This window comes from Octopus sinensis, linkage group LG5 (assembly GCF_006345805.1).
Source record: "Octopus sinensis linkage group LG5, ASM634580v1, whole genome shotgun sequence".
In the NCBI taxonomy this organism is placed as follows: Eukaryota; Metazoa; Mollusca; class Cephalopoda; order Octopoda; family Octopodidae; genus Octopus; species Octopus sinensis.
In genome coordinates this window covers 64,844,698-64,859,793 of record NC_043001.1, presented here as the reverse complement: position 1 = coordinate 64,859,793, position 15,096 = coordinate 64,844,698, and the positions used below count along the sequence as shown (strand labels likewise).

Genomic DNA, 15,096 nt, shown 5'->3' with positions numbered 1-15,096 from the left:
TTAAACAACTATAACTTTTTTATTTATCAATATATTAATGCGATTTTTGGAAGATAATTTAATGAAATGTTCTCAACCAATTCTATACTATAATTTTTGTCACAAAGTGACTCTAATTGCAGGTAGATACAGGTAAATTCAACAAAATATAAAATTATTAAAATTTTGTTCAAACATCGCTATAGAAAATGGGTTATTAGCTAATATTCAATTGGGTATACAACAAAATTTTACGATAGAATTTGTTATTCTGGGTAACTTTCTGATACTCATAATAATATATAAATATTATTATGGGTATCAGAAAGTTACCCAGAATAACAAATTCTATCGTAAAATTTTGTTGTATACCCAATTGAATATTAGCTAATAACCCATTTTCTATAGCAATGTTTGAACAAAATTTTAATAATTTTATATTTTGTTGAATTTACCTGTATCTACCTGCAATTAGAGTCACTTTGTGACAAAAATTATTGTATAGAATTGGTTGAGAACATTTCATTAAATTATCTTCCAAAAATCGCATTAATATATTGATAAATAAAAGAGTTATAGTTGTTTAATGAAACCAGACTAAATTTATGATTATGTAGGAAATTAATTGAAACACATAAGGGGTGTATTTTGGTCAGAAATAGTCTTAATTTCATTTAAGGTTGTGGGAAACCACTGACTATCCTTTCTTTCGCTTTGTTTACATTTAGGCTCATTTGAAAAAGTAAAAAGAAATAGTCTAAGGCTTTACTCTCCTGGGAAAGTCTGTGGCTTGGTCCAGTTTCTTCAGAAAAATTACCGAAAGAAACAGTTTTTAAATTTTCACTCCATTCAGGTGCCAATTCATTTTCTTTATCGCTGTCGGAGCTCTCGGATTCACTGTTTTCACTTTTGGAAAATGAAACATCAGATTCATTATCAAATACCATGTGCTTCTTTTTTTTTTTTCAGTCATAGAGTTAGATTTATCAAGGTCTTCAGTAGAAAACCCTTCGAATTCTGACTCGCTGCTTGATATAATGAAATTCGTATCCATTTTTTGTCAGAATTACAAATTTTGAAAACACAATAGGAACAAATTTCGGAAAAAAATCTCCCAAAATTCACGGAATTAAAATTACACTTCGATCATTGTACAAAACTGTAGATGAACTGTTTACGAAGTATAATCAGTGTTTTCACGAATGTACTAAAGAGATTTGCTCTGATATTCTCATTTAAATATGAATAGGTAAATACGGGCGGTTTGGTCACATTAACCAAAATTTTTTTTGGGCAGTTTGGTAACGAAAGGGTTAAGCATCATAATTTTAAATGAGATTTTAGCTAATATTCAACTATGTATACTTCAAAATTGTAATGTGAAACTGTAATAAGAATTATGCATATTATTGACTTTTGAATTGAACTTAAATGCATAAAAGCAGATGCATCATAAACATAAAATAGCAGGAAATACTGGAATTTAATTTTGAGCAAAGCCACAAAATTGAATATATTCACTAATACACACATGCAGTAATGATTTATTGATATAATTATTCAAAACTTGTCACCTCACTTTACACCACCACCACCACCATCATCACTTAACATCCATCTTCCATGCTGACAGGAGATGTTAAGCCAGAAGGCTGCACCAAGCTCTACTGTCTGTTTTGACATGATTTTTATGACCAGATGCCCTTCCTAATGCCAACCATTTGACAGAGTGTACTGGGTTCTTTTCATGTGACACCAGCACCGGTGACGTTGCTTTGGCATTGTTTTTACTGCTAAATGCCAATCACATTACAGTATGGACTTTTTATGCAGCACTAGCACTGACAAGGTCACCAAGTAACTTGCAAGACAAAGTTCCTTTGAGAGGTAGAGGGATATTGGAAGAGGTGGATTTCTGCCAGGTGATGAGAGGTTAGAGTGTGACAGGGACAGAAACAGGTGTCTTGCTGTAGAGGAGATTCAGGGTTACCTCAGTCAAAGAAAGAGAAAGTGAATGGGTGAAAGAGAGTCAGAGAGATGGTGGTGATGTGCCAGTGTGCGAATCTCTCTCTATATAAACGGCAGTTTGTCTGTCTGCGTGTCTGTTAGGTTGTACCCTCACCCTGACCACGGCTTTCAACCGATTCTGATGAAACTCGACACACACATAGCCCAATGTCATAATTCAAAACTAACGCAGCGAAAATTTTGAAAAGTTCCCCCAGTTCTGGAAAAAATCGATAAATTCGACATGGGGTCGAGAATCAGAAACAGAAACCACAGACTGTCTAAGGGACGCAACTCGACCTTTTTAACTCTCAACTCCATCAATATCCAGCTACTTGAAGCTATTCCCGGTACAGACTGTCTAGGGGACGCAACTCAACCTTTTTAACTCTCAACTCCATCAATATCCAGCTACTTGAAGCTATTCCTGGTAATGTCCACGTCTACAAATCTATTGATAGGACAGCAGACCCCGCCGAGCTTGCCGATTATCCTGTTGAATTCCTGAATTCACTTGAACCGCCAGGCCTGCCGCCACACATCCTGAAGTTAAAAGTCGGTGCGCCCATTATGCTCATCAGGAATTTGGTTCCATCTAAACAGTGCAATGGCACATGTCTCGTGAAACATTTGCCAGCACATTTAATAACGGCCACAATGCTTACCGGTTGTGGGAAGGGAGAGGACTTCTTCATTCCACGCATGCACCTTCAACCATCGGGCGCTGACCTACCAATCCACTTAAGGCGTTCTCAGTTTCCTGTTAAACTCTGCTTCGCAATGTCCATCAATAAATCCCAAGGCCAAACGCTACAAGTTGCTGGGTTACAGTTGGGCGAACAGTGCTTCGCCCACGGTCAACTCTACGTGGGCTGTTCACGCATTGGGAGGCGCAATGATGTTTTCATGTTTTCGCCCAAAGGGACAGCTAGGAACATCGTATACACAGAAGTATTCGAGTGAAGAGAAGACATTGCAACCTACACATGCGCCTTTGTTCCCTAGAGGGAAAGGACTAGATTGGGATTAGTCATTGCCTACTAGGGGCTCTTACATACCCGGGCAACGCCGGGCTATGCTGCTAGTGAGAATATAAATGGGATGGTAGAGCACTGCCAAAGGTGCACAAGCTGGAAGTTCATGTGAATGCAAAGAGGTGGGAAGGGGGATGTTTTGTCTGAAATTAATCAACATTGGACAAGTGTGTTTTCATTTTATATTGGTTTTTTAACTTTTTTGATTTCTTTCATATTTTATAATTGTGACTCTAATTACTTAAGAATCACTTTTTCAGTCCTCAACTTACACTCAAAACACCTGGATGGTGTAAAATATACATACAGACAGATGTGTGAGTGTGCACATGTGTGTATATGTGTGTGTGGGTGTACATATGCAATGTGTGTATTTATAATATATATATGTGAGTAGGTGGATGGGTGGATAGATGTGTATGTACCTGTGTGTGTGTGTGTGTGTATCATCATCATCATTTAACATCCATTATCTATGCAGGCATGGATTGGGTGGTGTGACCAGAGTTGGCAAGCTGGGGGGGGGGTACACCAGATTCCAGTCTTATTTGGTGTGGTTTCTACAACTAGATGCCCTTCCTAATGCCAACCACTTTACAGAGTGTGGTGGATGCTTTTATGTGGCACCACACAGGTGCTTTTACATGTGGCCACATGGACGCTTTTATGTGTTGCTGCATGGGCTCTTTTACATGGCATCACACAGGTGCTTTTGCGTGGCGCTACCATGAGTTCTTTACACCACCAGAAGGATCAGTCTTAACACTCCTGCTGTGGGGTATGGGTCTTCTTGAGTATGGCCAGGTATCTCAATCCTTTGTCATCTCATCTGAAAGGTCTAGCTTCCTGAGGTTGTTTTTCAGTACTTCATCCTGTCTTCATGGAACTGTTGGCATCCATCCACATCATATGCCCAAACCAGTGCAGTTTCCTGTCTTGTACAAACCAATTCCTCTTATGCCTAACTTCTCTCTCAGAACACTGGCACTTTGTTCAACATGTACACTTACATTTCACATTCAGTGGAGCATACTAGCCTCATTCCTTTCTAACCATTGCATGTCCTGTGCATTCAGGACCCATGTCTGTAGAATTGTTGTCTGTATACATGCATCATACAATCTTTGTTTCACTCGGAGAGAGAGAGAAACCTTTCATGGCCAGGAGAGGTAGCAGCTCCCTGAATTTCTTCCATCCTATTCTTATTCTAGCTGTTACATATTGTGCATCTTCCCCCATTACTAATTTGGTCCTCTTGGTAGCAGAAATTATCTACTACATCTAATGATCCACCAGGGCATTTGAGAGAATCAGTTTCCCAAGACTCTAAAGTTTTTAAGGTTCCTCTGCATCTTCCAAATAACCCATTGCATCTCTTGTAAGTCCATAGCTTGCACTGGGCACATTGTATGGAGTTCCTGCCTACACCTTTCCTACAAAGTGAAAGGGCCACCTACCAGGGTGGGATAGAGTCCTGTCAGTTTTCTTACTTACTAGGACCTTAGTCTTTGCTAAGTTAACCATAGGGCCCTTAGATTCCAGGTTTTTCTTCCACACCTAGAATTTTTCATCTAGCTTTGATATGGAATCCACATACACACACATATATAGCTTTATGTATGTGTATATTTACAAGCGTGTTAGTATGTATATAGTGGGAGAGAGAGAGAAGCTTTCGGTGTATGTGTAAGTGTATTCTTTTATTCTTTTACTTGTATCAGTCATTTGACTGCAGCCACGCTGAAGCACTACCTTCAAGGGTTTTGGTTGAGAAAATTGACCCCAGGACTTATTTCTTAAAGCCTAGTACTTATTGTATCGTCTCTTTTTCCAAACTGCTAAGTTACAGGGATGTAAACACACCAACACCGATTGTCAAGCAGTGATGGCAGGGCAAACACTGACACAAAGACACACACACACATATACATTCTTTTATTTGTTTCAGTTAGTGCTGGAGCACCACCTTAAGGATTTTAGTTGACTTATTCTTTGTAAGCCTAGTACTTATTCTATCAGTCTTTTGCTAAACTGCTAAGTTATTGGGACATAAACACACCAATGTGGTTGGAGAGGAAGCTTCTTACCACACAGTCATGCTTGTGCCCCTGTGTGTGTGCATTTTACAAACATATTAATATGTATGTAATAGGAGAGGGAGTGAGAGAGAGAGAGAGAGATGCTTTGAAAAACAATGACATTGTAAGGTTATCTTCAATGCTATAAAGAACCAAATTCATCTCAACAACAAGGGGCTTCAACAGAAGCCCCCTTTTCTGTCTTCCTTATCCTTCTTCTGGTCTTTCCTTTCTTTAAGAAATAGAATTAATATCTTGAAAGGCATCAACTGCCTGTAGGAGGGTTGCAGGTCACAGACCATCCCCAAATACTTTCTTTTTTTCTTTCTTTCTTTTTTCTTCTTTTTTCTGTCCTTTCTGTCTTCATCTCCTCTCTTCTTTTCTCTTCTCTCTTTCTCCTTTTCTAAACAAAACAAAACATCTTTTAAATTTCTATAAAAGGCAAAGGAATGTTTTGTAAAACTCATATCTGAAGAGTCTCCATGAATGAGAATATTTACATTACTTCCTTCCATCCATGCATGCATGTATGTATGTATGCCAGCATGAGTTAGATGGTTTGACTGGAACTGGTAGACTAGAAGAGCTGCACTAGGCTCCTGTCTGTTTTGGATTGGTTTCTATGGCTGGATGCCCTTCCTAATGCCAACCACTCCACAGAGTGTGCTGAGTGACTTTCACATGTCATGGCCATGGATGCCTTTTACTTGTCACCAACACTGGCCATGATTATGATTTCACTTAGCTTGATGTAACTTTTGAAGCATAGCAACTCCCCAAAAGTCTTGGTCACTTGTCATCACCTGCATGAGGCTCAACATCCAAAGATCATATTTTACCACCTCATCCCATGTCTTCCTGAGTCTCCTTCCACACTTAGAGATCAGCACTTCTTTATGCAGCTGTCCTCATCCATATGCATTACATGACCATACCAGTGCAGTCTTCTCTCTTACACTCTGTCTGATGCTACTTATACCCAATTTTCTTCTTCAGACACTTACACTCCTCTGTGGTATGTGCACATCCAGCAGAGTGTACTAGCTTCATTTCTTTTGAGCCTTCACATGTCCTCTGCAGCTAAAGCCCATGTTTCACTACCATGTAGCATGGCTGTTCACACATGGGCATCATAAAATCCACCTTTCACTCTGAATGAGAAGCCCTTTGTTACCAACAAAGGTAGCAGCTCTCCGAACTTCGCCCAGCCCATTCTTATTTTGGCAGGTACATCCTTGGTCACCTAGGTAAAGGAAGCTATCTACAGAGAATGGCATATGCCAATGTGGAAAGGTTGCAATACTGAAACATATTCTTTCCAACTGTTCATTAGCATTGAACAGGTATACATGGAGACACAACTTAGTCCTTAAGGTTATCTTCAATGCTATAAAGAACCAAATTCATCTCAACAACACTGAGAAAAAAACCGTTGAAAGTACCATCTAGAGATTTCGTTACCTTCGTGCGATCAGGTCAGTGGATCCGTTTCAAGAAGAAGAACAAGAAACTTCCTGTGAGAGACAAAAAGTGGAATGGCTATTGAGAAGTGACTGCAGATTTACCTGGGTGCCAGGGATTCTTTCCCATCCCAGTTACGAAAAAACTAGACATTTTGGTGTGGTATGAAAGAAGGAAAGTTGTAAATCTAGTCAAGTTAACGGTTCCTCATGAAGATAACATGGACGCTGCCCAGGCTTGAAAGATTGACTGTTATGTAAACCTCCACAAGGAATGTGAAGATACAGGCTGGAAAGCAGAGCATTTTCCAATCGAAGTTGGATGTAGAGGGTTTGTTGGACACTGTGCGACAACTGTTGTTATCGTTAGGCCTAACTCATCGTAAACCATGACCGATATCCAAACTAGGCTAGCCACTGGATTTGGTTAAAAAGAGACGATGAGCGATGGCTAGAAGAATATTGAGCTTTGTTTGATAACCAGTTGATCTAGCAAGCAGGGCCTCATATCAGTGATGGGGGCCGGTGTGCATTGATGCCATCAAGAGGTAGGCCCCAAAATGGCGCGCATTCTCTCCTGATGACCCCATACACTTGCTGGCTTCCGGTATGCGGAGTTTTTGACTGGTAGCACTTGCATGTGCAAGTTGTTTGCAAGACATTTTGGCAGGTACATCCTTGGTCAATAAGGTAATGGAAGCTATCTACTACTTCTAAATATTCCACTGGGTAATTTCATGAAGTCTATTCTTTGTACATTCCTAGTGCCACATCTGCCAAATACAAAGACTGCTTTCTTTGTTAACCTTCCTCTGATACTGCTGCATGACTTATGTGTCCATAGTTTGCACTGGGTACACCTCTACATATTGAGCAGGAACATCTCCCTGAAGGGATTAGTGATTTGTCAGTCTTCCTATTTACTAAGACTTTGATTTTATTCCAGACCTTGTTTCTACACCTAAAATTTGATTTTATTCCAGACCTTGCTTCTACACCTGAAATTTCTCCTCTAATTCTAGTTGTGATTCAGCTATAAGAGCAGGATCATTAGCATAGGGGAGCCCCCAAAGGTAGCCCATCTTAAATTCCTTTGTTACAGTCTGGGGACTATGATGAACAAGAGGAAGCTGAGAACCACTCTCTGGCAAACTTCAACCTGTACACCGAATTCATTGATATACTTGTTCCTGACATCATCCCTGTGCATGGCTTGTATGGCTCTTAACAACCACTCATCTATCCCTAGCTTCTACATTGACCACCAGATAATGGAGTGGAGGACCTTGTCAAAGGCTTTCTCCATATCAAGAAAAACCAGGTACAGAAGTTTATTTTTGGCTAAGTACTTGTGCTGCAGCTGCCTTACCAGGAATATAGCATCAGTAGTGCTTCTCCAAGGCACAAAATCAAAGTGTGTCTTATCTAGACTAACTCTCTTCCTAATTAGTAGAGCTATGACCCTCTGAAACTTTCATCACCTCATCCAACAATTTGATACTTCTGTAATATTTCTGTCTGCAGCGTCTCCTTTACTTTTGTAGTTACACCAGTCATTGGGTATAACTCCCTTGTGGACAACTGATTAACTATATAGGTGACTAGACCGTATCCCACTCCACCAGATATTTTAAGTGTCTCAGCAGTGATTCCTGATGGGCTTTCCCTGTCTTCATATCCTTCATGGCTTTATCTAGCAATCTACTGTCTATTTGGATAGCTGTTCCCTCTGTTGTGTCCAAATTGGGCAGACCCTCCTTCTCTCATGTGTTCTCCACATTTAGTAGCCTTTGAAAGTAGCGCTTCCAAGCCTCTTTCTTTGCAGAATCACTAACTGCAAGTGAACCATCATCCATGCAAATGCAATTGTCTCCTACAACATATGATAAGTGAGATTAAATTAAATTAAAGGCTGGTTAGTATTAACAGGGTATAAACGCAAATAGGTGGATGATGTACAATTAAAGTTGAAGAAACAGCTGGTCAGTTTGTCACACATGGGAGAAGGTAGTAGGCAGATGCATGTGTATATATGTATGTATGTGTGTATGGTTATCATCATTATTATTTAGTCCAAAGCACTTTGACATGACATCTTTATGCCATTTACTACTAATTCTTTCCACTGCTAAAACTCTTAACCACACCCTGACACCTATTGAAAAGTATTTCATTATGGAATTCAGTATTGAATCCCTAAAGGACTTCCCTGTGATGGGGAAGGAGTGTACCGGTGTGAACAAGGATATACAAAGAAAAACGCATATGGCATAGTGGCTAAGAGTGCAGGCTTCCAACCCCAAGATTCCGAGTTCGATTCCAGGCAGTGACTTGAATAATAATAATAATAACAATAATATTAATAACATCGAAATATACCTTAGGAATGAGAACCCAGGTTCGAAATTTCCCCAAGACACCTGATGAAGGCTGGAGGGTATATCAGCCGAAACATGTTAACAACAAACAAGATGAGGACAAATATTCGTCAAATGTAAATAATGTACATAATTCCTCATCTCTTAAATATAGAATAGGAAAAACCAAGTTTCTCAGCCACGGTGGGTGGGAACAAAACCAAACTTGAAGTGAAAATGGAACAGTTATATAAATTCAGGAATTTAATAAAAGAAAGTGGCACTGACACTAAGCTGTTGCTGCCCACTGAAACAGTTGCAGAAATTAATGCCCGAACAGTGGTGTACAAGGTTTATAACCTAAAAGAGAAAAAAAACTATGGAGGTGGTAGAGAGGTGCATGGCACCAATTTGGAACCATGTATGCTACGTTAACCAGGGGACACGTAGCGCGATTGTCGAAGCGCAGTTCCTATTGGCTAATGTAGTGAAGGAAGTATCAACAAAGACACTACAAAAAATGAAGAAATTAAGCTGCTGCCCACATACTTGGGCCACAGGACGACTAAAATCACTGTAGAAGAAATTCCTGCTGGATATGAAGTTTTGTGGGTGGCAACAGCAGTAATATGTGGAGGAGAAAGTAACCATCTTGCAAATGAAAAAGAAGGATATGATAAATTGGAAAGGCCAAACACTTGAATTAGTGGTACAGGCCACTAATGAAACTTTAGAAAATTTGCCTGATAGGGTGTTTGTTGGGGAGGGGCTCTCCATGCGAGTAGCTGTAGAGGGACATTGGTCCAGATGCTTCAAGTGTGGAGAGAAGGGCCACATCCGATCCAGGTGCACAAAAAATAAAAAGAGAAAAGAAAACGAGGCCCCTCCCCGAAAAGTGGCAGAAAAACCTGAAAGTACAACAGGAAAAAAGACAGAAAAAGTGGAAGAGAAAAAAGACACAAGCAAAGATATGGATTTCACAACTGTATTGCATAAACGGAAGAAAGCACATGTCCTGGACTCCCTTCCCCAAACAAAAAAATCATCGAAGCATGCAGACACACATAACCAAACTCCCCAACCCAGTCCCACGGTAAAACAATTTACCAAACCCCTCCCCAAAACACAGGAAAAAAATAATAGCATTCAGAGGAAAAAACGAGGCATTAAACAGAATCATTAGATCACACCACAAAGCAAGAGTTTACAAAGAATGAGAAGACAATAAAACTGACATTCGATTTGCAAATCTGAAGGAAACTTTATGTTTCCTTCATATGCAAATGTGAAGGAAACTCAGATGACATTAGAGATATGAGTGTGGAAGTGGCTGAGGGCAAGTTAATTGTTAGCCCGGTAGCCAAAGCATGGGAATTCCCAGCGGCCACACCAAACAAAGAGAAAGATGGGGAGGCAGGCGGAGTTGCGCAGCCCCTCCCCAAATTGAAACTGTGAGTTATCCCTTTTATCTGAGCAAGGAGGATAATATTAGTAATTATAGGCCCATAACTCCACTTAATATAGAGTTAAAGATTTTGGCCAAGGTGTTAGCCAAAAGGTTGATGTGTGACATGGAGAAACTTGTAGGGAAGGTGCAGACATTTGCCATCCTAGGCACATCAATCCAGGACAATCTTCACCTTATATGCTACACCTTAGACAGGTTGGGTAAATTAACTGGCAAAGGTCCATTTAGACCAAAGTAAAGCATTTGATAGGGTAGACTACCAGTACCTGACAGCAGTCCTCGAAGTGGCTGGGCTGGGTCCGGACATCCATAGGTGGATCTCCGCCATGTATAGCAGCATCAAATCCACCATCCAGATAAATGGCTACTTGTCGAAGCTGTTTTCAATCAAGCATTCAGTTTATCAAGGGTGTCCCCTGTTTCCATTTCTGTTTGTGTTGGCTCTTGAGCTATTGTTGCGGAAGTTGGAGAACTTGGGAAGCAACCCTAATGAAATCGGCTGCGGTAAGTCAGTCTCTGCTTATGCAGATGATGTCACCTTCATCATGTCCAATGAAGTGCAGCTACCTTGTGTATAGGATGCTATCAAAGCATATGAGGCAGTAGCAGAGGCAAAAGTTAACAAGGACAAGTCCATCGGCTTGCGCCTTGGCACCTGGAGGAGCAAGTTGATATCATCCAGTTTCGTGGGTCACTGGACAGGTGGTCCTGTTAAGTTGCTTGGAGTTTGGTTTGGACTGGACTCCCAGACAGGAGAATTAGAGTGAAGTGGCAAGCAAGGTGGAGGCTCTAGTCTGGAAGGGCTCTGTCTTTGAAAGGAAGGGCGGAGGTGGTACAGGTGCTTATTGCATCTGTCATCACTGACCGTCGTCCCTTGCCCCGATTCGTGGCTAAAGAGGTTGGAACACCTTTTCCGCTTTTTGTGGAAGGGAGGAAAGCCACTTGTGAGGCACTCTGTTTGCTAAAGGGTGGGTTAGCGATGCCCTGGCTAATGATGCTATCTCCCCCTTTGAAAACATAAGGACACAGAAAATGTGTCATGGCCAACAGGAAACATTGTTTCCTAGGACTAAATAGCAGTAGTATTCTTCCCTTTCATGTCACATTAAGTTGACAACATACCATCACTTATTTTAGTGTTCTTCATCAACAGATGATAAATGTGTCAGTTTATCCTATTAGTTATTTTGCAGCTGCTTGATGAAGGCAAATCTCACACACATATACATTAATGAATGAAAATGCACTCTCATGCTCTTGCTCTCTCTCTCTCTCTCTCTCTCTCTCTCTCATTTGAATTATATTTATTTTAATCACAGTCTGGAATGACAGATAGTCGTGCATGTGTCCTTATAGCTGAAATGAGTTCAGCAGGTAATTTGGCAGAAGGAGAGTATACCAGAAGTAAGTTCATTTTTTTAAATTATTTTTCTTAATTGTTTTATCTAGTTACCATATGATAGTTCAACAATGAGTTCTATGTTTGTTTGTTTTTTACAGGTACAATTAAAATGGCTGAGGAGCACAGTGATTTTGTTATAGGTTTTATTTGTCAGAAAAAGCTTCTGTCGGACCCAAAATTTATTCACATGACTCCAGGTAAATAATCAATGTTATATAATTTTAAAATGTTGTTGAACTGTGAAACATTTCTAGGTTAAATGCTATTTAACCCTTCTGTTACTACATTTCTAACTAAAATATGCCTCTTATGTGTTTCAATTAAATTCTAATATAATCATGAATTTAGGCTGGCTTCATAAAATAATTCTTTTTTATTTATCAATATATTAACATGATTTTTGGAACACAATTTAAGATGTTCTTAAATAGATCTGTTGCATAGTTTTTGTCTCAACGCAACTCTAATTACAGGTAAATATAACTCTTTATAAAATTATTTCAATTTTGTTTGAACATCAGCATAGAAAATGAGTTATTAGCTAATATTCAATTGAGTATACAACAAAATTTTAATATCAAAGAATTGTGTACATTAGTGGATTATCAGTTGAACTTAAATGTATATAAGACAGAGGTAGTAATAAAGGTAAAAATAGAATGAAATACTGGAAGAAAACTAGAAGAAAAAAGAAGAAAACTAGAAAATGAAATACATATAGGTGCAGGAGTGTGTAAGTCTTCTACTATAGCCTCGGGCTGACCAAAGCCTTGTGAGTGGATTCAATAGACGAAAACTGAAAAGAAGTCCATCGTATGTGTGTGTGTGTATATATATCTCTTATTATAAAAGGCAGATTTTATCTGCCTCCCTTTGTATCTTATAGAAATCTACAATATAGGTTTTCTTCAATTACAATTTACCTAGCATTTTTAAGAGTAGAATGCATCGGGTCATGCCAGGTCCAGTTTTTAAAATTTAAACTCCAATTAAGCAAAATTTACAGAAAACTCACATTCTGGTGTGTATGTCAAATGCTTTTCTTAGTCTGGTTTACAGCACACGCAAATGCACACACACAGTGTGCAACGAATAAAGTGAAACTAGATGTAATATTTGTTTCTGTCTATCACGCTGATAGATACATGAGTAAAATGTATGGGAAGCTAACAGATAAGAGTGAGTGAAAATGTTCTTGGAAGAGAGTAAATTAGCGACAGAGTGATTTGAGGAAGACTAAACTGAAAGTACGAAACAGTGTTTATGTATAAACAGACGACACTTATATAAACCCTTTCGTTACCAAACCGCCCGAATTTACCTATTCATATTTAAATGAGAATATCAGAGTAAATCTCTTTAGTACATTCGTGAAAACACGTATTATACTTCGTAAACACTTCAAATACAGTTTTGTACAACGATCGAAGTTTAATTTTAATTCCGTGAATTATGGGAGATTTTTTTCCGAAATTTGTTCCTATTGTGTTTTCAAAATTTGTAATTCTGACAAAAAATGGATACGAATTTCATTATATCAAGCAGCGAGTCAGAATTCGAAGGATTTTCTACTGAAGACCTTCATAAATCTAACTCTATGACTGAAAAAAAAAAGCATCTTTATATAAGAGTGAAGTTGTGTGTCTGTCCCCTTCGATTTAGATTCGTAACTACTCCCACATTTTGCGGTGCAGTTTAACCAAAAGCGGGTATCTTATAGTCGTGATTCATATCGAGCCCTTCTGGGTATTAGCGCACGTCTACGATGAGTCTACGATTTAAAAAAAATTTACCATCATATTTTTCCATTTTAATGCATTTTTTTCGCTTTCATATAAGGGAAGTAACTCTCTAAAAATATCTACGATGTGTCAACGATTTTTAAAAAAAATTTACCTTAATTTTTTTTCAATTTTTAATGCATTTTTTTGCTATTTTTTGGCTATAACTCTCTAAAAATGCTTATATTGTTATTTCCCTTACAAACCCGAGCAACGCCGGGCGATACTGCTAGTATAATATATGTGTATGATTTAGAGAAAAACCTCTATTAAACAATTCAATAATGAAAGATGTTATTCATACCATATAGAAAACATATACTATAAAACCTTATTCTAAAAATCAATGAAGTACAATAAATAATAAATACTGGTAAAAAGACTACGCGCGTTTTGTGGCTATATTTTCAACTAGATAATAATAATAAAATCAATTTGTTTTAAGATTAAATCGATCTAAAATTAATTCTATTTAAAAATATAGTCACTCAACAGGTCTAAAATAATAATAATAATAATAATAATAATAATAAAATAAATGTACTTATCTTAACTTAAACTAATTATCAAATAAATATAAAAATACATGTATAAATAATCGAAAAGCATTTAAAAATATTTCTTAAAATAAAACCATAACTTACCTTATCGAAGGATTTTCGTTAACTAAAAATTTAAACGTAATATGTAGAACTTAGCGTTTATAAGAAATATATCACATGAAAATATGGCGTAAATAGAATTTATAGAAGAAATAGATAGAAATATGTATTAAGCTATTAAAATTGCAAATGTATTTTAGCTGTGAGAATAATAAAAAAATTAACTTTATACCATTTACTGGAAAAATTGTAAAGACTAAATAATTTAAATACTAAATACGTAAAATACATAATATAATAAACATAAATTAAGCTAAAAATCTATAATTTAATCTATTTTCATTAATTAATTAATTTATTTTATAAACATCTAATTTTCATCTTATTCTAATTATGTAATATACACTATATAATTTCGTGCTAATTTATACACATTTTACTACTACAAATTATATCTACAACAATTAATATCATAAAACAGCGTTTATGCATATACACAAATTAGCTAAACTCATATAAGTAATTTAATTTATGTCTACATTTAACTTTTTGTTCGTCTAGGGAATTAATTTTTTTTTATTAGTTAATATCGCCTTAAATTCGTTAGTACATAATAAACAAAAATGACCACCTATTCAGTATGATTTTGCCTTATAAACTATTTCTCAATTTAAATTGTACTTAATAGGCGCAGGAGTGGCTGTGTGGTAAGTAGCTTGTTTACCAACCACATGGTTCCGGGTTCAGTCCCACTGCGTGGCACCTTGGGCAAGTGTCTTCTACTATAGCCTCGGGCCGACCAAAGCCTTGTGAGTGGATTTGGTAGACGGAAACTGAAAGAAGCCCGTCGTATATATGTATATATATATGCGTGTGTGTGTTTGTGTGTCTGTGTTTGTCCCCCTAGCATTGCTTGATAACCGATGCT

General features: G+C 37.8%; 1 protein-coding gene across 2 annotated transcripts in view; it reads left to right on the top strand.

Moving 5' to 3' along the window:
- Positions 1–15,096, top strand: part of LOC115211853 (uridine 5'-monophosphate synthase) — a 98,042-nt gene that overhangs the window by 71,322 nt on the left and 11,624 nt on the right. For both annotated transcript variants that reach the window (XM_029780577.2, XM_029780576.2), the window contains 2 exons: positions 11,703–11,787; positions 11,884–11,982. In XM_029780577.2, coding sequence (XP_029636437.1) covers positions 11,703–11,787; positions 11,884–11,982 — 184 coding nt within the window. The remainder of the gene's footprint in view (positions 1–11,702; positions 11,788–11,883; positions 11,983–15,096) is intronic.